The following is a 19,892-nucleotide window of genomic DNA, read 5'->3' as shown; positions in this document are numbered from 1 at the left end:
AGACTTTATGAGAAGCGCATAGAGAGACGACCTACCGAAAGAACCTTTTTCTTCCGGCAAAGCGCCCGCTTATCAAAGCTAAAGCAAATTTGAGCCATTCTTGTCCATGCATTTAATTGTAGGTTAACACTAGTCAATTGTTTTAAAAACAAATGATATGTACTCTAGCTGGCGCGTTGTTGCAGTGGCGAACATATTGAAGGAAAGTCGATCGACAATCATATTCAATATATTCGCCACTGTAACAGACAGTGCCTGCTAATACTTTCGCTGCTTCGCACGTCGGCGAAGTTTATCAATTCGACGAACGTCCAACGATTGCCACAGATTCAGGCGCATCAAATCCTGCTGCTTGGCGGGCATATAGGCAAAAAAGGTTTTCGGATTGGAGCCGGGCAGCTGGGTATAGCCGCGCAGTGCGAACCAAGCTAGACGCGATTCCTCGAGTGCCAACGAATTCAATCTCTGATGATATTCTTGACGCATTTTCTTAAATCCACACATATAGCTCCGATAATGGGTAACATCATCGCTTAACAGCTGTCTGCCAATAAATTTATGATATTTCGGCAAAGGAAGTTCCCTCTTCATTGCCACTCTAGTGAGATGCTCGTGGACGGTCTGGCTGGTGTTGGCCAATTCGCACATTTGCTTATAGCTATAGGTTTTCCCATAACGCTCCGCCACCCAGTCGAGCAGCACGGGCAACTTGTAGGCATTGGGCAGGGTGACCAGAACATAATGGGCATCATTTTTCAATATGTCTACAGCTTGTTTGAGTAGCGCCATCAGCATCTGTGAGTTCTCCGGATCGATGTTGGTCATTTCCAGACGTTCCGTTTTATCAGATTTCTCCTGATCGACGTAAAGCGTTTGCTTTTCCTGGGCCTCGCGAAACATATGCGCGGCCATTTTGTTAGCGGCATCCAGCGCTGTGCGGGATGTGCTCCATTCCCTCAGCTTGACATACTCCATGTGCTTTCGGCCATAGACTTTTTGCGCCTCCGTCTCTTCGCTGGCCTCCATCGCTTTCTGGAGTGCCGCAATGCAATAGCTACGGATAAGCGGCTGGGCATCGGACAGGACTCCAAGTGTGTCTGATTGAAGCGGCGGCTCAAAGACCTTGTAGAAATTCCATTCCGGCATGCCGTGTGGCAGACAGCAACTGATGCAGTACTTTTCCTCTGAGGTTTCAGTTGAGATGGATTTATCTTCAATCTGGATATTAATCCTTTTATCAGCCTTAGGCTGAGCCTTGGGCTGAGCCTTAGGCTGAGCCTTAGGCTGAGCCTTGGGCTGAGCCTTAGGCAACTGGGGCGAACGCGTTTTTGGCCCAGAACAAGTCTGGCCGGGAGGCTTGTTTCGATCTTCCACTATGCGGATGGTCTTGTGTTTCTTCTCGGACCCCCATTCCATGACATGTACGCCCGAATCAAGGTCATCATCATTCAACAGCGGCTGTTCTGGCCTATCCGAATCCGCTGGTAGTATCAATGCAACATCAATTGGACAACCGGAACCATGGCGGGGCATCGGTGCAACCGAAACCATCAGCTCGCATGCCTGACATCCGCCCCTGCATTTGCTATAATCTATGCCAATTTTTTGCAGCGCGATCAGCTGACGCATGTTGTGCTGTCGCAGCAGTTTGGCGGCATGCAACACCTCCCGCTCCAGCTGGCGCACAATGCTGCATTGGCGCTTCTGTGTGCCCGGTATGTCCAGCAATTGCATGCAACGATTCACCGCCTCCACCGTCAATTCCTGTCGCTTACGAGCCGTCGTATGCTCCATCATGCGATGCACTTGACACAGCGACCTATCCAATGGACGGGAATTGCTGCTGGCAAAGAGCTGAGCCAGTGCATCCGACAGGCAACGCTTCACCTCGCGCTTGATCGGCGACAGCTCGTAGGTGGCAAACCAGCGCGAACTCTCATTGGGTATGTTGTACATGGGATCCTTGTATTGTTCATATTGCGAAAAGCTCACTGAACGCTCCTTGGGCTTGAATAATTTGGGCAGGTATGGCTTGGGTCGCAATTGTGGCACCATATACGGTGAGTCCTTGGCTGCATCATTGGGCCATATGTGATTATTCATTTGCATTTTTCTGCGCAGCTGCCTGGCGAGCTTTTGTTGTTGTCGCAAACGCTGCTGCTCCTGATATTTCTTGGAATGTTCCGCAGTGGGCAATATCTTGTCCAGGCCACGCAATGTCGATGTCATGTCCAGATGAGCTATAGCTGTGAATATTAACTGCTCGTTGACCGTGTAGTCATTGCGGTCCTCTTGGCAGATGTGTGTCGTCTTGTAGTGTGACTCCCACAAAAACCAGAGAAAGGCCAAATCGTTCGCCTGGCTAATGCCCATCAGTACCCGCGACTGATTGGCATTAATCATCGGATGCAGTCCCAATAGATTGAGGCAATCGCGCACACGATATGTCGAATCCTGTTCAATATCGTCGCGCAAGGCGTGCAACAAATTGTCGCATGCACCGACCTGTTTGGCTGACAAGCCACGAAACCAGCGCACCGATCTTTCCAATACGCGAAAATCTTTTAATATTTTGCTCTCCATTTTGTTATCGTTAGCTTCTCGATTTATAATTGTTTAGTGCTTTAAATTTTTTTTTTTTTATACTGATAATTTTGACACCTACTTTGGTTTATACCGAAATTTATCCTCTTGCTCCTGTTAACCGAGCAAATAAGAGAGGTCACCTCTAATTTATGATATCATTATTTTATATAATCATATAATCATATCATATATAAAGGTATATAATCAAAGTAGTATTTCAACAAAATTATATCTGGTATTTCCCAATTTCTGGTTAGTTGCATTACTCAAAAAAAAAAAAGAGCGAGCAATCCGCCAATTTTTCATTTAGTTCAGGATGTCATGCGGAAATTGCGAATTTTGATTGTCTTCTTCAAATAGATTAGTTTTAACTTTTTATTATGTTCTCGACGAAAACATTGTTAGATAATGATGTATTTATAAAAAACTTTTGTATTTTCACTAGACGTATCGGGGCGAGATAGGAAGCGTCTACGCAAGCAAACTATGTAGCCAAGTGCAGTAGCACTTATTCGGCAGACACTGACTGAAATCTGAAAATTTGTAAGTCTCGAGTAAAATACCATAGATATATCATCTAGTTTTGAAAGATATCCTTCGCAGTCTTCGTCCTACTGTGTCTAGCCCTAGAAAATCTGAGCGCATCATTTGAAGCAGCTGGCAATGTTCCACGCCCACGCCTACCCGGAATCCGCAAATTGCAAATAAATCAGTTTTATGTGACTATATCTAGTTTTTGTAATCAATATCCGACTAAACAGTGGAAATTGTGAAAAATAAATATTCACAATAATCATTTGAGGGTCAAACTCTGCGATGTTGAGGGGCTCCAGGTTCGAGCCTTGAAAAGGATTACTGTTTTTAAAGCTTTTTCCAATATTTTTTTTTCATAAAAAACTCTGTTTTCTATTCTTCCTATAAAGCTACATAATAAATTATTAAGACTATTTTGGTTCTAGTTTGGTCAAGATATCTTATAAATAAATGCCTATGATAGTTTTATGATGTAGAGAGAAGATCTCACATGAGAACTTAGAGTCTTTTTTTCATAAAAACAAGCCAAGCCTTATTGCAATTATTTATATAACATCGTCTGCAAGGAAATAAACTTACTAACTTTTATAGATAGCAAATATTTTATATATCTAGTATATCGATTTCCACAAACATAGAATATATTTACACACCATCTAAGCATTCGAATAAAATACTTTCTGCAGTTTGTTTATAAGCCTCAAGCATTTCCAAATATACTTTTTAATGCAGAGCTTGAGTTTGATTGGAATACAATAATTCACGAATTTCGATTTACCTGAGCGTAGTGTATTACGGATTTACTAATCAGGCACTTAGGCGGCGGTTAACTAGTCATATGTATAGATAGTGGTGTAATAGATTTAAGGCCCCCCCCCAGCCAGATTAGTTTGAACGTTTTCATTTTGAATGAAACAACGTAGCTATCAATGCACGAGGAGCACAACCATTCATATAACAAACAAGAACACAACATCGTTAGATAAGTTTATATTAATAAAGAACTAGAATAATTACAGCCAGGCCAGATATCAGGCCGGGAAAGGCAACGTCAACCGCGTATATAAACTGTGACAATCGGACTGATTGGGCACATTCAGAAGCATTCACTTGTCTGACTCTGACCAATATGAAAGCAGGTGAGTTTTGTATTTAGAACCGAAAGTTTCCTATATATCAAGCCATTCAATTCCATTCCCGAAGCTTTCGTTCTTCTCTGCCTGGCCCTGTTCGTGGCGGTCGCCTATGGCTCCGATTGCGATCCCGATGGCAATGGACAGCCCACTTGCTCTGGCACCAGCTCCACAAGGTACCGCAACAACTGGGATCCCACTCGCTACTGGGTATGCCAGGGTAATACGGCCACTAGCGTATTATGCGAAGAGCAGACTGGCTTTGATCCCAAAACATCGACTTGCGTTTCATGGAGCTCCTGGCAATGGTATCCTCCATGCCCAAGCGACTAAGCGGCTTCTTTCAGCACTCAAATTGCAAATAAATTCAAATGCTATGTGACCACACAAACTAAGTATAATCTTTTAATTATCAATAATATGGGGAGTCGTTGACCTGATGAGGAATATGTACATATATATATATATATATATATACACCCCCTATAGGGTCGGCAATGCCAACGTCTCTTTGCGCACAATAATTATACCCCTTAAATTTAATTTAAATGGGTAATCAAAAGAAAGGGCAACCGCATTATGCTTTAGACTACTTGCAATTCGATTTACTCACGCGAATAAAATAAAATAATTAATAAAAAAAAACGTGTGAACGGCTTCGTCTTGTGCCCCGCCGTTCGTTTATGTGTTCCATCCTTGTCTAGGGGAGTGCTAACTTGCTCTCCTTCCAAACAACACAACCCAACTTGCGGCTCAACCCCAGTTATATACGTGAGCGACAGCGAATCAGCACTTGGGAATTATAAGCGCACTCACGCTAGCCATGCATTGCACCAAGATCGACTGTAACTTTTTCATAAAAGTATTTTCGGCAATTCCGAATAATTTTAATAAAAATATATTTTTTGGAATTCTTTTGAATGTGAATTAAGATGTTTTTTTTTTAAATATCTAGCAGCATATTAACACGGAAATATGCATATGTTTTAGATATCTTGTAAAAGTTTGAGGGATAAAAATAAATATATGCTTGATAGTTAAAAACGTATACGTTAAAATATCTATATCGATACCAAAAAAAAACTGATATCACCTAAGCAAAATTGTTACTACAGCTGTAAGCTCAGTTTATAGCTGCATGACATGCCGTCACTCAGTTTTCTATATTTAATACATTCCGTAAATATTTCGAACTTTATTTCTAGCAGAGATTATTTACGCTTTTGTATAATCATAGATTCCAGATGCGATTACAGATAGTCCCTGTCCCTGCTATCAAATCAAGCTGTGCTTCCCATGTTTTGATAGCAACAACTTAGGTCAGCGCTCAAAAAGTGGGCCCGACGCGCGGTTTGCTATCAATATTTCGCAAACGTATCTATTAATTATTATTATAGAACATGTACGAACATAGTCGAGTCTTTATAAAAAAGAGAGAAAGGCAAACATTTTAATGGATTTTTACAAACTTTAAACGCAATTATTTATTGTCTTTAGTTACTTTTTGAAAATTGTAATGAAATTACAGTTTTGTTGTTGTCATAAATTACAGAGTTTGAAAAAGCAAATCTCTGTCATATATGTACTTATAAATTGATGTACATATACTCAACATATATTGTGAAATGTGTCCAGCGATTATCAAGAACTGTGAGAACTATATATCAGAGTGCTCCTCACAACTAGGCATATTTCACAGCATATGTAGCTGTACGTGTGTGTTGTGTGTGTGTGTATATATATATAGTTATTGTATGTATAATATATTCGCTAGATATATATAAATATATCTACTAAATGGTATAGAGTATAATGTCGTCTGAAATCACACACATAAATTAATTAAGCTATACGTAGTTATATATTTTCAAACACAATTTGTTGCGGCCATTGGCAATTGGAATGAGCGGCGCTGACCTTAAACTAAAACTGTAAACAGTTAAAACTAAACAAACATTGTTTAGGAATACTATACGAAATCACTTTTGGCATTGTGCGATACTCGATTAAAAATGTACAGAAAGAAAAAATGTTACCTTAACAAAAGTAACTTCACATGAGACAATACAAAAAAAATAAAAATAAAAAAAATACATAAAACGACAATTTGGAGCCCTAGAAAATGCTAATTATTGTCTGGTACTAATCGAATTATTTGCGCTAAATTAAAATAAATAAAATCGACTAACATATTAAAATTACTAACACAAAATCGATTCAAAATGAAGCACCCGTTAACGTCAACGTTTTTAAGGTGCTTGGGCAACAAAAGCAAACTAAACGTTCAAACTAAACACAAATAAAAATATATCTATCTAAATCAAACACAAAAACTTATCGTAGAGTTGTAGTAAAAAGACTACAGTAAAGCCTTCGTCGTAAATTCGCACACGATCATTAAATATTGGAGGAGCTGCTCGAGTTTGGATGCAATTAATCTATGCTCGGATTCAGAATTTGTGCCAAGCTCGCCCAAGTGCCAAAAACAAAACCGCACAGCCCAAATATTAATATTAGAAAATCCTTCCAAAGCATCCAGTTATAGCGGCCATAGCCCACATTATAGTATGTTATAATCTCTATAATGGGAGGCGCAATGAGCGCCAAAGCGGAGCTGCTGACGGCACCAACAAGCGAGATAATCGAGCCCAGATTTGGTATAACGGCGGCCAATATAACTAGAAAGAAACCACTTCAATATTAGAAAATTCTAATACTCAACCCTAAAATATATTCATGCAAATAAGGCAATAGTTCAATTATGTGCAGCACACACTCTCATATATATTTTAGCGATATGTTGGACATTAAAAAAAGAGCACGCTGAGATCAAACCGATGCAATGTTCAGTAGTGAAAAGGATATAAAATATAGAAGAAATGCTCCAAACACTTATTGCGCAAAGTATTTAGATCTCACAGTTTAACTTTTGCCAATTCTAAGCCGAGTTTGGCTATTTTCATTGATTACCCGTCGAAAAAAGCTGATTTTGTAACTGATTCAGTCATACAACGCTGTTTTTGTTTCCAAAATGCCAGTTTACTGGCGACTGTTGGCAACACTTTCAAGAACCTACAAGTTATAATAGTAAGGATCTCCAAAATCATCCCATCTAGTACGAAATAAACTATGATTTAAATATAAATGTAGTGTAAAATCGATATTTATCGATATCAAGGAAACCTAATGAGTTATCACTGAAAGCTTTTAGTTTACATAACGACGATTGTTGGTATTAGGTAACTTTGTTCTAAATTGTACACAAAATCCCCAGCAGTAAATCGGCTTTTATCGATATTGGAAAAACATGGCGAGTCAAGGGTAATTGGATATATCGATCGTAAAAAGTAAAATTTGCCTTATCAGACGGACATGACTCTAGGAGCATAACAATGTGGACTGATCAGGAAAATGTATTTATACGCTGGAGCTGACTTACAGGTAAATGTGACCAAAACCGTGCGTAGCACCGTAGCCGCCAGATCCTTGGCACGCGTGGTATCAAAATGGCTGCGCACAAAGGGCTCCACCATGTTGACGGGCACATAGAATTGCAGGGTGTAGGACAGGAATATAGCCACGGCCATGGAAATCCGTACCAGCTGCGATAGACTGTGAACGGGCGAAATAGAAGTGTGCTAATCAATAAAACAGCATAAATATATCGTATACTTACAAATCGCCCTGCGGCAAATTGAGCGTAATGCTGCCCTTAACAGCCTCACCATACTTTAGATAGCCAAAGAAACCAACGGAGGTGTACAGGCAGGCGACAATGACCATGCCCGTGTTGAGAACGCCTGTGCTGCCACCAAAATCCTCGGGTGTGCGCATATTATTCTCCAACGGTAGCACAACGCCAATGCCCTCAAACGCATAGATGGCGGTGCCAAAATATAGCGGTAAAGTGGCCCAGGTGGCAACTGGCTTCACCGTATGCGTATCAGGCAAATCGTGCAGCATATAGGAGAAGCTAATGGCCAAGCCAGCCACGGTCAGCACAGCCGCAATCAGAGAGACGGGCGTCAGGTACTTTAAGTTGCGCACCAGATTCAACAGCACCATGGGCAACAGCATCAACAGCAAATAGATGCGTACATCCATCTTGAAATAATGATCCATCACATCCTTGATATTTAGTGCCACAAACAGAAAGTAAACGCAGCAAAAGCCAATCTGTGTGATGAACAGAAATGTGGTGACAACACGTCGCGCCAAATGCGAGTAACGTCTGAGGCCCAACGGACCCGTCTCAAAGCTGCAAAAGGCCACCTCCGAAAAGTCCAATGACGGCTGCTGCAGTCGCCGGCAAAGCTCATGCGAGCAGTTGACCAGCATGTGCATACAGTGCGTACAAATAGCGCCCATTATCAGCGTGCCAAAGAGGCCCACATAGAGACCCGCGTTCTTGAACGCCTCCGGCATGGCCAATATGCCAGTTCCAATGTTGCCCTTTAGCAGATGCACCAACGTATCGAAATTCGATGTGGGATGCTCCAGTGTGCGATGATGTGTGGGATTGTAGATCGATTTGCTGTGCTCCTCGCCCGTTTGGCTGCTCTGCTCGTCCTCATCATCACCACCAACGGCTGCCGCGTGCACTGCGTTTGCAAAATTAATTTGAATTAATAAATCAATTTATAATTTGTTTATGCTATGCTAACATTTTCTTAAAGTGGCGCCTAAATAATATCAAATATTATCATATGGACGAGAGCTACACAATTTATACATTATAAATTATATTAATACGAGATCAAAGCATCAAACACACATGTTGTGGTCTTCAGCTAGTTGTGATGTCATCTTTGACATTTGTCTGCGATATTTCGCTAGCATGTGGGCGGTGTAAACAGGTGCGAAATAGGGCGAAAGAGAGACATGAAATAACGCAACTGTATGAGCTGTACCCAAAAGTTTGATTTGTGTGTACCTAATACTCTTGCAGCGGGTATGATTTCATTGTAACGAAGTGTGTAACGCTGTGATATTCACGAGTCCATATTAATCCTACAATAACTTCCGAGAAAACTTGTCAAGGTCTGATTACTTCAGTGCAGTGAAGGCTAGCAAATCGAAACGAATAATATTTGAAAACTCTATAACAATACACGCCAAATGTTCAAAGGCTTCGACAATTAGTATAAGAGAAGAAGAGTAAGCTACTTGCAAGAAGGGTTTTTAAAATAGGATGTCCAGACTGAAAGCAATTCGTATATCTAGACATTTAGTTCCCGACTTTGTACATGTACTTTGTCATTTTCATAGATGTTTTGGCAAAACGCCAAGCTAGACCTATTCTCTCCCTTTACATCTTTTGCAGCGACTAATCTGCTCTTTGAAATTGATCTTAATCTCAAATGCCATTTTAAGTAATTGTTAAGCTAGCATGGAAAACACTACACTTACCTGCGATGCTGTCTTCGCTGTGCACATTAACCAGCGTACTGTCCGGCGGTGAGCTGCGTACCGGTGGCCGGATTAAATCGTTTCCGCCACGATTGCCCTCATAATCGGAGGCGTCGCTTTGCAGCAGCAACGGTTGTCGTTCGGACATCTTCGGCTTGCGCTTTGCGGGATCGGCGATCTGAATAGAAATCTCAATGAATGCTGTTGAACTGCGTATTTGTGTCTGTGTGCGTGAGTGAGAGTATGTGGGTAGTCGATGCGCTCGCTTCGCCAGCTGAAGTCACACTGAAAAGCGAATCGCTGTAAACGCCGCTTTTGTGTCTGGCAAATTTTCCGCTGACTCAGTTTTGTTGTTTTTTTTTTCTTTTTCTGTACAACGAACTGAAAGTCGAAGTAGGGACTCGGATAATGCGTGATAAGGGATAACGGAGGAGTGGAAAATTTTGTTTGCGTGTGCCACTGCAACTATAACTGATATGAAAGCCTTGGACTTGGACTTGATTTGATTTGCGCCCAGTTGGAAGCTCGACTAGATTACACTAAAATATACATATATATATATATATATATATATATTATATATATATATATATATATATATATTAATATATATGTTCATATGCGCATTATTCATAAAACGATATCAAATCGAGGAGGCCAGTGACTCACTTGATTTGGGCATATTCAGCCCCCTACCAGAGACTCAGACACGAAAACAAGTCACAGCCGATAAGAATTATGAATATATCATACAATATATAGGCTGTCAAATTGTGTTCTATAGCACGGATGAATTAAATCAATATCAGAGCTGAAATACGCCCAGCAATACATTCGTTTGAGAAATAGTTTAAGACTTAAAAGTAAATACAAACATTGAAATACTATCACAAATCTAACATTAGGAAATTAACCTATTTCTGACACACTTTTTGATCCGTCCGTCCATAGACTTAATAATTGCATTTTATAATGATTATAAAATTCTCTTATTTGCTTTGGGCTTTGTCCACGCTTAGTTATCTAACTGTGTCAAATGGAGATACAACAAACTCGAAATATAACAATTCGTTTAGTATACACGTCTGTGACGTTTAAATTTACAAAGATAGTTTAAGAAAATATATATAATAATAAGCATTTCAGATATACATATATAAAACATAGACGGATAATAGATTCTGGACATACAAAATGTAGAAAATAAATTTTATATTTGATAAATGGGGCTTCAATGTTTGGTAATTCTTAACAAATTATAACTATTAAGAGCAAAATGTTATTTTTGCGAGCAACCACTTTATCATTGTCATTAGTTTAGAACTTATTGTCAGGTAAATTGAAATCGAAGCGTTCTATTTTGCGGGCGTTTATTATGCCCTTGCAGTGGATATTATAATTTTGTCGTGAAACGTGTAACGCATAGAGGAAATCGTCTCCGACCTCATTAAGTATATATATTCTAGATCAGTATCAACAGTCGAGTCGATATAGCCATAACCTCTCAGTTTTAAAGCTCTCTTTATGAAACTTTGCAGAAGTGCTTCGGATCCAGCTGGATCGGACCACTATATCACATAGCTGCCATACTAAAGATCGGTCGAAAAGTGGGTTCTTGCACGGAAAACTTTTTTGGTTTTCAAAATATCTTAACCAAATCCGGCATTAACTATTTTCCCTGTGCCTCTTTGATACTGGCAAAGTACTATGAAAAGGTTGGGTCTGCATTAGAGTATTAAATCTTCGGCGTGCCAAAGATAGCCCTTCTTTCTCGTTGTTTTTATTTTAATATTAAATTTCCAGGAAACCCAAAATGATAGCGTATTGCTGCGCGAGAGATAGTTTTCAGAGAGATAGTGAAAACCCACTCGAAATGAAATTAACGAAATGAGATCTATTCGATTCGTGACTGTAGCAACTATTTGACCCAGACACACACACACACAGACACATATAGCCCGATGCAGACCCTGACCCAGACCAGACATAGACCCAGATGCGGACTGTCTAGGCACACGTTCATGTTCTCACATTGCTGAGAAGCTCAAAATACGAAACTCATTTGTTAATTAGAGCCCTGCACAACCACCCACAAGCAAAAATTGTTGTCAATGACATGCAATAAACACTTACAAATAAAAATTGTAGATAAGATATTGTTGTAATTGGATATATGCGGGCAGTGGTCGCGTTGCTTGTGTTGGCAGTTAAGAAAACATAAAAACATTCAACTAAAACTGTAAGAAAAATATAAAAGAAATTTAAATGAAATTAAATTTAGAAGCTATGCCAATTATTTTGTACATACCTGTTGAAGGTTGGTCAATGGGGTTAAGTCTTCCATTGATTTTATTTATGCGCTGCTGACACTGGCAATGAATGTGGCGCAGCGAAGGTCACGATGTCGACGCAAACGCAGAATTTTGCAGAATTCCTGTTGAACAAATAGCAAAAGTTGTTTGAGAAATATTTTGCACCGTTACTTTAGTATCAAATCAAATTTTCGTTAAACATATGTTGCTTATACATGCATATTTGTTTGTGTATATATACATATATACGCATGTTACTCTATCTAAACCACAACTGTTTTATATTGCACAATACATACACACACAGACATGCAATTAACGGAACGCACAGAAATGCTGTTTGGCAAGTTTGAATTACACCTTAACAAATATACTTAAAAGCTATTTTATTTGAATTTCAAAAGAATATATTTAATATTATTAATAATTTCAAAGCGCACATGCTAATAAATAATACCTTCTAAATAGCAATGATGACGAGACCACAACCAAAACAAAACCAAGACTCTTGGTGTGCTGCTTCTTGCCCAGGCATTTACTAGCCATTCACAGCGCTACGGCGAACTTGAGCGCGTCTTGCAACACTAGTTGCCAGGCGTTTTGCGTGACGTGTCTGCGTTTCGTTTAATAACAAAATAAAATTAATTATTGCCGAAAACACATTAAATTAAAACTAAAAAAAATGGTTGAAATCAGCAGCGTTATATCCAAGTTTTACAACGACTACGTGCAGAACACACCGAAAAAGCTCAAGCTAGTGGACATCTATTTGGGCTACATTCTGCTTACCGGCATCATACAATTTGTTTACTGCTGCCTGGTGGGCACATTTCCCTTCAATTCGTTTCTGTCGGGCTTCATCAGCACCGTTAGCTGCTTTGTGCTGGCCGTTTGTCTGCGTCTCCAGGCGAATCCACAAAATAAGGCCGTGTTTGCGGGCATCTCGCCGGAGCGTGGTTTTGCCGATTTTATATTTGCGCATGTGATTCTGTTCTTGGTTGTCATGAATTTCATTGGCTAACTTATAAGTAAAATACGCTGTTACAATCCATTCTTCATTTATACGCTATGATTAAATGTATAATTTAACATTAAGAGAATCTGTTGTTATTTGTAGCGATAGACTTTTTTATAGGCACGCAGAAAATCAAATTCTTCGTCCGGAAATTCCATAATTAGCTCCGGCTCTGGCATTAAAAGCTGCACATGCTCAATTTTCTCCACATAATCGGCGAGCACGGGCTCCGCTATATTCGATTTGCTGGGATCCTTGGCTTTTACAATTCTGGGACGCTCAATTTCGCGCAGCGAATCGTTCACATTAATTGGTATCAAATCCCTGAATACTGTACGGGCTTGTGGGAAGTTCATCTTTTGGGTAAGCTAAAATTTGAACGTATTTGAGACTGTTCTTATGTTTTTGGATTATTGCTGCTGATGATGCCCTCATGCATACCTTGGGCGCTATGGCCGCCTTGCTGCGGGGCGTTAACTCTGGACCAGTTGCAGCAACGCGCATCTTCTGCAATGTGGCCACCTCAGCCTGGCTGCGTATCATTGTGTTAAATTGTGGCACTGCAAATTTATTGCCAGTTGCCTGAGGAGTTGCCCTTTGCTGCACCGCTCGCTGTTCGGGCATTATGTTCTCTGGATGCGAACCATTGTCGGGTTTAACGCAAACATTGGGCGCTGATGACGTTAGCTGCACGCGACGCGTTACTTGTTTCGGATTATATTGAAAACGTGTTTTGCGCTTGTGCGGCATTTTTATAATCTATATAAAATACAAATAAATTTGCTTAGCTTTTAAACATTTACAGCCCGGTTGAAAGTGAATGACGCTGTTGACGTTTAACAACACTGCCACCGCATTGGCGCTCAGCTGTTTTTTCTATTGGTACTCGTGCCGCTGATGTGCATTTTATTTTGATTATTAATTAAAGTATGGCCTTATCGCGCGGCAAGCCCGATCAGGTACCAGCCGATGCAGTTGTCATAACGGAAGATCAGGCTCTGCAATATCAGTGGAAGATCATAACATCCTGGGACAAGCTTGGAGATGTGTATGTACTCAATTGATGCCGCTTACCTAACCACTGATAGCCTCTTTATGTTTGTGTCTACATAGCTGGTCATTGCGGTATACGCCCGGCATACTCAGCGCCTTAGCGGCAGCTACGGGCGCCTACGTTAATAACCATTACCGCACACGTCTGCGTCTGGGCGCACATGGTCGCCTCTCCAGCTACTTGCCCATTGTGGCTGTGCCTGCGATATTCACAATGTTGAGTCACAAATTCTTCATACAGCGTCCATTGCTACTAAATCCTCTAGCCGAGTGTCCTGTGTGCACGCAAGTGCGCAGTGCCGCCTTCCAAACAGCTTTGGGTGTTGTCTATCCCACAATATTGGCACCATTTGCTGCATTCATGTTTGCGACCAGATGCTATACCTACCGATTGCCTTCTATAACGGAAAGTCCCAGGGAGGTTTTAATGCTGTATCATAAGTTTACGCGTCCAATTATACCCGCTCTTAGCACAATAATTGTCGTACAGGCATTTTTAACCATGTATCTGACCGGCAAAGAGGAGAAACAAAACTTTAACTTATTGTTGCGTATGAAGGAAATCGAACACGAGCTGGAGGCAAGGCATATGCCACCGCGATTGGATTATTAACAATGAATGTACAAATACGTTAACTGATTAAATTGTTATTTGCTTATAAATATATGTTAATTGGATCTTTATATTTTGCCGCCAATTAGACAAGCATCGATATATATTTCAAAAACTGGTTCGATTTTAATTCAAATGTGCCTGCAATCGTGAACTAGTCACACACACACTCGCATTGGCGTCAATGGTGTGTAACTACTATTGTGCTTGAAAATATTCGGGATTTAAATGTATGCAACTACCAAATATTAACAGCGAACTAAGACAGTTTATGTCGGGACAGAGAGTGATGGCTTTTAATTTAAATATTGAGCAAATGTGTTTCACAGCGCCTCAGTCACAGGTTCGCCGAAATTGCTCAGCACTGGCTGCCGGCTGAACTGGTTCTTTTGCTGAACTTGCCGCATTGAAATCGGTTCGGCTTACACGTTGTTGCAGTCGGTTGACGAAATTGTTTTGTATTTGCACCCAATTCTTATAGACGTGAGTAATACTCCACTAATACATATGCAAATGCAAATTTAACTGTTTACGTATTATAAAATAAATAGTTTTGTGAAAGTTTTGCAATTGAATTTTTATACAATTATGTCACGTTAAACGTAAATTTGTGCACTTTCTCACATTTGCATTGAATATACGTACATAGAGACAGTTTGGTCGCGTGGCAATTGGCCAAAACTAACCTTTGTCTTGCGTTCTCCAATTTTATGCCCACAGTTTTTTATACATTAAAAAGAACATCATGAAGTTCCTGACCGCTAAGGAGGTGCGCGATACCTACCTGAACTTCTTCAAGGAGAAGCAGCACATCTATGTGCACTCCTCCAGCACGATACCGTTGGATGATCCCACCCTGCTTTTTGCCAACGCCGGCATGAATCAATTCAAGCCCATTTTCCTAGGCACTGCCGATCCCAACAGTGAGATGGCCAAATGGGTGCGCGTTGCGAACACGCAAAAGTGCATTCGCGCTGGCGGCAAGCACAACGATTTGGATGATGTGGGCAAGGATGTTTACCATCACACGTTCTTTGAAATGTTGGGCAATTGGTCGTTTGGCGACTACTTTAAGAAGGAGATTTGCGCCTGGGCTTGGGAATTCCTTACGGTTCGTTTAAATTTGCCCAAGGATCGCTTGTATGTGACCTATTTTGGCGGCGATGTTGCCAGTGGCCTGGAACCGGATCTCGAGTGTAAGCAAATGTGGCTGGATTTGGGTTTGAAGCCGGAGCACATTTTACCCGGCAGCATGAAGGATAACTTCTGGGAAATGGGTGAAACGGGCCCGTGTGGTCCATGCTCTGAGCTGCATTTCGATCGCATTGGCGGACGCAGCGTGCCAGAGCTAGTCAACCAGGATGATCCTGATGTCCTAGAGATTTGGAATCTGGTGTTTATACAGTACAATCGCGAATCCGATGGCAGCCTCAAGCCATTGCCCAAGAAGCACATCGATTGCGGCATGGGCTTCGAGCGCTTGGTTTCGGTTATACAAAATAAACGCTCCAACTATGATACGGATTTGTTTGTGCCGCTCTTTGATGCCATACAAGCGGGCACTGGCGCACCGGCTTATCAAGGACGCGTTGGCGCCGATGATGCCGATGGCATCGATATGGCCTATCGTGTCCTGGCCGATCATGCTCGCACCATAACCATAGCCTTGGCCGATGGCGGCAATCCCGACAATACGGGCCGCGGCTATGTTCTACGCCGCATCCTGCGTCGCGCAGTGCGGTAAGTTTTAGTTAAATATATTAACATATATATAAAAAAACGTTAATAAACATATTTTCTTGGCCCGCACAGCTATGCCACGGAGAAGCTGAATGCCAAGCCTGGTTTCTTTGCCACTCTGGTGAACACAGTCGTCGAATTGCTGGGCGATGCTTTTCCCGAGGTCAAAAAGGATCCACAGCAAATAATGGACATCATTAACGAGGAGGAGCTACAGTTCCTCAAGACGCTAACACGTGGTCGCAATTTGCTTAATCGCACCATTGAGAAATTAGGCGCCAATCAAACCACCATACCCGGCGATGTGGCCTGGCGTTTGTATGATACATATGGCTTTCCTGTGGATCTCACCCAGCTGATGGCCGAGGAGAAGTCGCTGCAGATTGATATGGCTGGGTACGATGCGGCCAAACAGAACTCGTATATACTCTCCCAGGGCAAGGGCGCTAGCAAAATTGAAGAGATTAATCTCGACGTGCATGCCATATCGCAGCTGCAGGAGCAGGGCGTGCCGCCCACAAATGATTCTTTCAAATACAAATACGAGGCTGTTTCCAATGAGCGCGACTCCGCCTACAATTACAGCGAATGTACCAGCAAAATTGTCGCGTTGCGGTATGAGAATAAATTTGTCCAGGAGATCAGCAGCGGCCAAAAGGCCGGCATTGTGCTCGATAAGACGAACTTCTATGCGGAGAGCGGTGGCCAGATCTATGATCAGGGCGCACTTGTCAAGCTGAACGATGAGGCAAATGAATTTCTGGTGGATCGCGTTTACAATCGCGGCGGCTACATACTCCACATTGGCGTAGTCGAAGGCACTCTGGCAGTTGGTGATGAAGTGCAGCTGCATATCGATGCCGAGCGTCGTTGGCTAACCATGAAGAATCATTCGGCTACGCATGCACTGAATCACTGTCTGCTGCAGGTGCTAGGCAAGGATACGGAACAGAAGGGATCGCTGGTGGTGCCAGAGAAACTGCGTTTCGATTTCAACAGCAAGGCGGCCATGACCATCGAACAGGTCGCCAAAACGGAGCAACTGACTCGCGATATGGTGTACAAAAATATGCCCATCTATGCCAAGGAGTCGCAGCTGGCGTTGGCCAAGCGTATACGCGGACTGCGCTCGGTCTTCGATGAGGTCTATCCGGATCCGGTGCGTGTCATCTCGTTTGGCGTGCCTGTCGATCAGCTCGAAGCTCAGCCTGATGCCGAGGCGGGCGAGCAAACCTCTGTGGAATTCTGTGGCGGCACACATCTAAGAAACTCCGGCCACATCATGGACTTTGTCATTAGCAGCGAAGAGGCCATAGCCAAGGGCATTCGCCGTATTGTGGCACTAACAGGTCCTGAGGCTCTGAAAGCTCTCAAGAAATCCGAAGCATTTCAGCAGGAAATCAGCAAGCTGCAAGCGACCATTGAAGCTGACAAGACTGGCAAGGATTCCAAGCTGTATGTGAAGCAAATTGTCGAACTAACCGAACAAATCTCGCATGCAACCATACCCTATGTAAAGAAGGACGAGATGCGCAATCTGCTCAAGTCGCTGAAGAAGACGCTCGATGATAAGGAGCGTGCGCTGCGTGCCGCCGTCTCGGTTACGGTTGTGGAGCGTGCCAAGGCCTTGTGTGAGGCCAATCCCCAGGCAAATGTTTTGGTCCAGCAACTGGAGGCCTATAACAATACCAAGGCACTGGATGCTGCCCTGAAGCAGGTGCGTTCTCAATTGCCAGACGCTGCGGCCATGTTCGTTTCCGTCGATGCCGACTCCAAGAAGATCTTTTGCCTGTGCTCGGTGCCCAAGAGCGCCGTGGAGAAGGGTCTGAAGGCCAACGAATGGGTGCAGCATGTCTCACCCGTCTTGGGCGGCAAGGGTGGCGGCAAACCCGAGTCTGCTCAGGCCTCCGGCAGCAACTTCGAGCGCGTCGATGAGATTGTGCAATTGGCCAGAAAATTTGCCCAGGCAAAGCTGAACTAAATCGCATCCAATACCACATTTGCATACTCAACAAACTATTCATATTACACGAGACAAAAAATATATTGTAGACTGTTGCGAACGGTCAAACAAGCTGCATTTCAAGTGAACTTTTGCTTATTTATATATAAATAATATTAAACATTTATCAATTTTCTAATTATTGGCGAAAAAAATGTTGTTTGACAATTCTTGTTATATACCGTTGCAATTGAATAGCTAGGCTTTGAACTAGGGTCTCCTTCAGTTGATAACTAAAACTGTTATAATGCAATATTCTGGTATACAAATTGCCAGAGTTTTATTAACGCGCCTACCCTAGTTCAACTGTTATAAAACAACCGTTATAAACATTTTTGAACTCGCAAAAATATTTTGCTGACTTTTGAGCAAGGTCTGTTTTTTTTTTTTTGAATTGATAATAAGACTAATTACCTTGCTTTCTGCACAAAATCCAGTCGACTGCCTCCGCGAAATTTTTGACCACAGCCGTGGGTGGCGGTGAGATTGCTGCCAGAGCATCCGGCAAGAATTTGCCTGTCTTGACGAGTATGCCCTGCATACCCACTTGCATGGCACCAGCAATATCATCATTTGCATCCTGGAAACCGCAATAATTTCATTCATAAATTTCATCCAATCATTAATATATGCATGTCTTACATCACCAATCATTACGCACTCCTCGGCTCTAAGGCCGTCAGGCAGGGCGCTTTGGAAATAGTAGGAATTGGGTTTGCCTATAAGCGTCGCCGTGCTGCCCGTCGCGTACTCCAAACCCTTGACAAAGCAGCCGGGTCCCAATGCCAGCCCATCCGCGCGTTTATAATACTTGCCCTGATGCACTGCCACAAGCTTGTGCGTTTTATTCTGCAGCAGCACACTGTAAGAAAAGAGGGCAACACCTTAAGACCGACTTGTGATGCACATTTCTCTCGTTTGACGCATCACTTACTTGAAGGCCTTATTCATGTGCTCATAATCGAATGCATTGGGCGCCAGGCCTACGACGACCGCATCGTGAGGCCGGCTCTGGTCCTCATCGGGGAAATCTCTTCGTGCATCACTTGTAAGCAAATAGTAGGGATTCAACTTTTCATTTGATACAAATGCAACTGCCGCGCTCAATGAGCTGTAAATCTCCGCGACTTCCAGTTGAAAGCCAATTTTAACTAGCCGCTCGTAGAGTGTCGCTTTCGAGTCTTTTGTGGTGTTTGTTACAAATTTAACGGTTATGCCGCTGCTGCGCAATCTGCAAGATAATTAATGTATGTTCTTATTAATTATATTTATCTTACAGATTTAGGTACCTTTGCAGCGCCACAACAGCGTTAGGCGTTGGCTCATCCTCCACATGAAGAGTACCACTTAGATCTATGAGCGCAGCTTTTATGGACATTTTTCTGAATCGTACTAAACTCCAGCGGTACAGCATTCGATATCGATAACATCATAAGACACCAAATCGATTAGCCCATTGTGAACTAGATACTTTAATACTTCGATTGTGTAGGTT

At 42.1% G+C, this 19,892-nt stretch overlaps 8 protein-coding genes and 1 non-coding gene across 10 annotated transcripts; 4 read left to right on the top strand and 5 right to left on the bottom strand.

Annotated features, from left to right (window-relative positions):
- Window positions 1-70: 70 nt before the first annotated feature.
- Window positions 71-2,677, bottom strand: LOC6634307 (uncharacterized). Its single transcript, XM_002057522.4, has one exon. The coding sequence runs from the start codon at window positions 2,581-2,583 to the stop codon at window positions 259-261; it is 2,325 nt and encodes a 774-aa protein (XP_002057558.1). The 5' UTR covers window positions 2,584-2,677; the 3' UTR covers window positions 71-258.
- A 1,429-nt stretch (window positions 2,678-4,106) lies between these two features.
- LOC6634308 (uncharacterized) lies at window positions 4,107-4,657 on the top strand. The gene is made up of 2 exons (XM_002057523.4): window positions 4,107-4,259; window positions 4,324-4,657. Exons 1-2 carry the CDS (start codon window positions 4,250-4,252, stop codon window positions 4,584-4,586), a joined length of 273 nt encoding a protein of 90 aa, XP_002057559.1. The 5' UTR covers window positions 4,107-4,249; the 3' UTR covers window positions 4,587-4,657.
- A 236-nt stretch (window positions 4,658-4,893) lies between these two features.
- Window positions 4,894-4,991, bottom strand: LOC6634309 (U6atac minor spliceosomal RNA). The gene has a single exon (XR_049219.1). It is a non-coding gene; the product is annotated as a U6atac minor spliceosomal RNA (small nuclear RNA).
- A 1,100-nt stretch (window positions 4,992-6,091) lies between these two features.
- Window positions 6,092-12,519, bottom strand: LOC6634310 (proton-coupled amino acid transporter 1). Of its 2 annotated transcripts, none has more exons than XM_002057524.4 (6): window positions 12,432-12,519; window positions 11,971-12,096; window positions 9,663-9,840; window positions 7,930-8,854; window positions 7,693-7,865; window positions 6,092-6,931 (listed from the first exon to the last, which is right to left on the bottom strand). In XM_002057524.4, exons 2-6 carry the CDS (start codon window positions 12,004-12,006, stop codon window positions 6,687-6,689), a joined length of 1,557 nt encoding a protein of 518 aa, XP_002057560.1. In that variant the 5' UTR covers window positions 12,007-12,096; window positions 12,432-12,519; the 3' UTR covers window positions 6,092-6,686. The 2 variants fall into 2 exon arrangements, with proteins under 2 accessions (XP_002057560.1, XP_070065454.1); XM_070209353.1 differs by lacking the exon at window positions 12,432-12,519 and adding an exon at window positions 11,796-11,899 and having other exon boundaries at window positions 11,971-12,101.
- A 27-nt stretch (window positions 12,520-12,546) lies between these two features.
- On the top strand, window positions 12,547-13,074 carry Dad1 (dolichyl-diphosphooligosaccharide--protein glycosyltransferase subunit). Its single transcript, XM_002057525.4, has one exon. It carries the CDS (start codon window positions 12,657-12,659, stop codon window positions 12,993-12,995), a length of 339 nt encoding a protein of 112 aa, XP_002057561.1. The 5' UTR covers window positions 12,547-12,656; the 3' UTR covers window positions 12,996-13,074.
- On the bottom strand, window positions 12,587-13,824 carry Rcd4 (Reduction in Cnn dots 4). The gene is made up of 2 exons (XM_002057526.4): window positions 13,431-13,824; window positions 12,587-13,357 (listed from the first exon to the last, which is right to left on the bottom strand). Exons 1-2 carry the CDS (start codon window positions 13,737-13,739, stop codon window positions 13,082-13,084), a joined length of 585 nt encoding a protein of 194 aa, XP_002057562.1. The 5' UTR covers window positions 13,740-13,824; the 3' UTR covers window positions 12,587-13,081.
- A 15-nt stretch (window positions 13,825-13,839) lies between these two features.
- LOC6634313 (uncharacterized) lies at window positions 13,840-14,709 on the top strand. The gene is made up of 2 exons (XM_002057527.4): window positions 13,840-14,037; window positions 14,103-14,709. Exons 1-2 carry the CDS (start codon window positions 13,919-13,921, stop codon window positions 14,653-14,655), a joined length of 672 nt encoding a protein of 223 aa, XP_002057563.1. The 5' UTR covers window positions 13,840-13,918; the 3' UTR covers window positions 14,656-14,709.
- Window positions 14,710-15,005: 296 nt separating this feature from the next.
- Window positions 15,006-18,524, top strand: AlaRS (alanine--tRNA ligase, cytoplasmic). The gene is made up of 3 exons (XM_002057528.4): window positions 15,006-15,138; window positions 15,376-16,395; window positions 16,468-18,524. Exons 2-3 carry the CDS (start codon window positions 15,401-15,403, stop codon window positions 18,374-18,376), a joined length of 2,904 nt encoding a protein of 967 aa, XP_002057564.1. The 5' UTR covers window positions 15,006-15,138; window positions 15,376-15,400; the 3' UTR covers window positions 18,377-18,524.
- On the bottom strand, window positions 18,193-19,859 carry LOC6634371 (haloacid dehalogenase-like hydrolase domain-containing protein 2). The gene is made up of 4 exons (XM_032437812.2): window positions 19,687-19,859; window positions 19,332-19,628; window positions 19,040-19,259; window positions 18,193-18,977 (listed from the first exon to the last, which is right to left on the bottom strand). Exons 1-4 carry the CDS (start codon window positions 19,809-19,811, stop codon window positions 18,804-18,806), a joined length of 816 nt encoding a protein of 271 aa, XP_032293703.1. The 5' UTR covers window positions 19,812-19,859; the 3' UTR covers window positions 18,193-18,803.
- Between the last annotated feature and the right edge of the window lie 33 nt (window positions 19,860-19,892).

The sequence above is a fragment of the Drosophila virilis genome, chromosome 4 (genome assembly GCF_030788295.1).
Source record: "Drosophila virilis strain 15010-1051.87 chromosome 4, Dvir_AGI_RSII-ME, whole genome shotgun sequence".
NCBI classification, from domain to species: Eukaryota; Metazoa; Arthropoda; class Insecta; order Diptera; family Drosophilidae; genus Drosophila; species Drosophila virilis.
This window is presented reverse-complemented; position numbering and strand designations above follow the sequence as displayed.

What these genes read in the sequence shown, in the direction of transcription:
- LOC6634307 (XM_002057522.4), bottom strand. Translation starts at nt 2,583, where the DNA reads ATGGAGAGCAAAATATTAAAAGATTTTCGCGTATTGGAAAGATCGGTG.
- LOC6634310 (XM_002057524.4), bottom strand. Translation starts at nt 12,006, where the DNA reads ATGGAAGACTTAACCCCATTGACCAACCTTCAACAG. An exon ending in CATTGACCAACCTTCAACAG is followed by an intron (nt 9,841 to 11,970) that starts GTATGTACAAAA and finishes ATTTCTATTCAG; the next exon opens with ATCGCCGATCCCGCAAAGCG. An exon ending in GGTTTTGGTCACATTTACCT is followed by an intron (nt 6,932 to 7,692) that starts GTAAGTCAGCTC and finishes GTTTCTTTCTAG; the next exon opens with TTATATTGGCCGCCGTTATA.
- Dad1 (XM_002057525.4), top strand. Translation starts at nt 12,657, where the DNA reads ATGGTTGAAATCAGCAGCGTTATATCCAAGTTTTACAACGACTACGTG.
- Rcd4 (XM_002057526.4), bottom strand. Translation starts at nt 13,739, where the DNA reads ATGCCGCACAAGCGCAAAACACGTTTTCAATATAATCCGAAACAAGTA. An exon ending in AGGCGGCCATAGCGCCCAAG is followed by an intron (nt 13,358 to 13,430) that starts GTATGCATGAGG and finishes TTCAAATTTTAG; the next exon opens with CTTACCCAAAAGATGAACTT.
- LOC6634313 (XM_002057527.4), top strand. Translation starts at nt 13,919, where the DNA reads ATGGCCTTATCGCGCGGCAAGCCCGATCAGGTACCAGCCGATGCAGTT. An exon ending in TGGGACAAGCTTGGAGATGT is followed by an intron (nt 14,038 to 14,102) that starts GTATGTACTCAA and finishes GTGTCTACATAG; the next exon opens with CTGGTCATTGCGGTATACGC.
- AlaRS (XM_002057528.4), top strand. Translation starts at nt 15,401, where the DNA reads ATGAAGTTCCTGACCGCTAAGGAGGTGCGCGATACCTACCTGAACTTC. An exon ending in ATCCTGCGTCGCGCAGTGCG is followed by an intron (nt 16,396 to 16,467) that starts GTAAGTTTTAGT and finishes TGGCCCGCACAG; the next exon opens with CTATGCCACGGAGAAGCTGA.
- LOC6634371 (XM_032437812.2), bottom strand. Translation starts at nt 19,811, where the DNA reads ATGCTGTACCGCTGGAGTTTAGTACGATTCAGAAAAATGTCCATAAAA. An exon ending in GCTGTTGTGGCGCTGCAAAG is followed by an intron (nt 19,629 to 19,686) that starts GTACCTAAATCT and finishes ATTATCTTGCAG; the next exon opens with ATTGCGCAGCAGCGGCATAA. An exon ending in CACATGAATAAGGCCTTCAA is followed by an intron (nt 19,260 to 19,331) that starts GTAAGTGATGCG and finishes CTTTTCTTACAG; the next exon opens with TGTGCTGCTGCAGAATAAAA.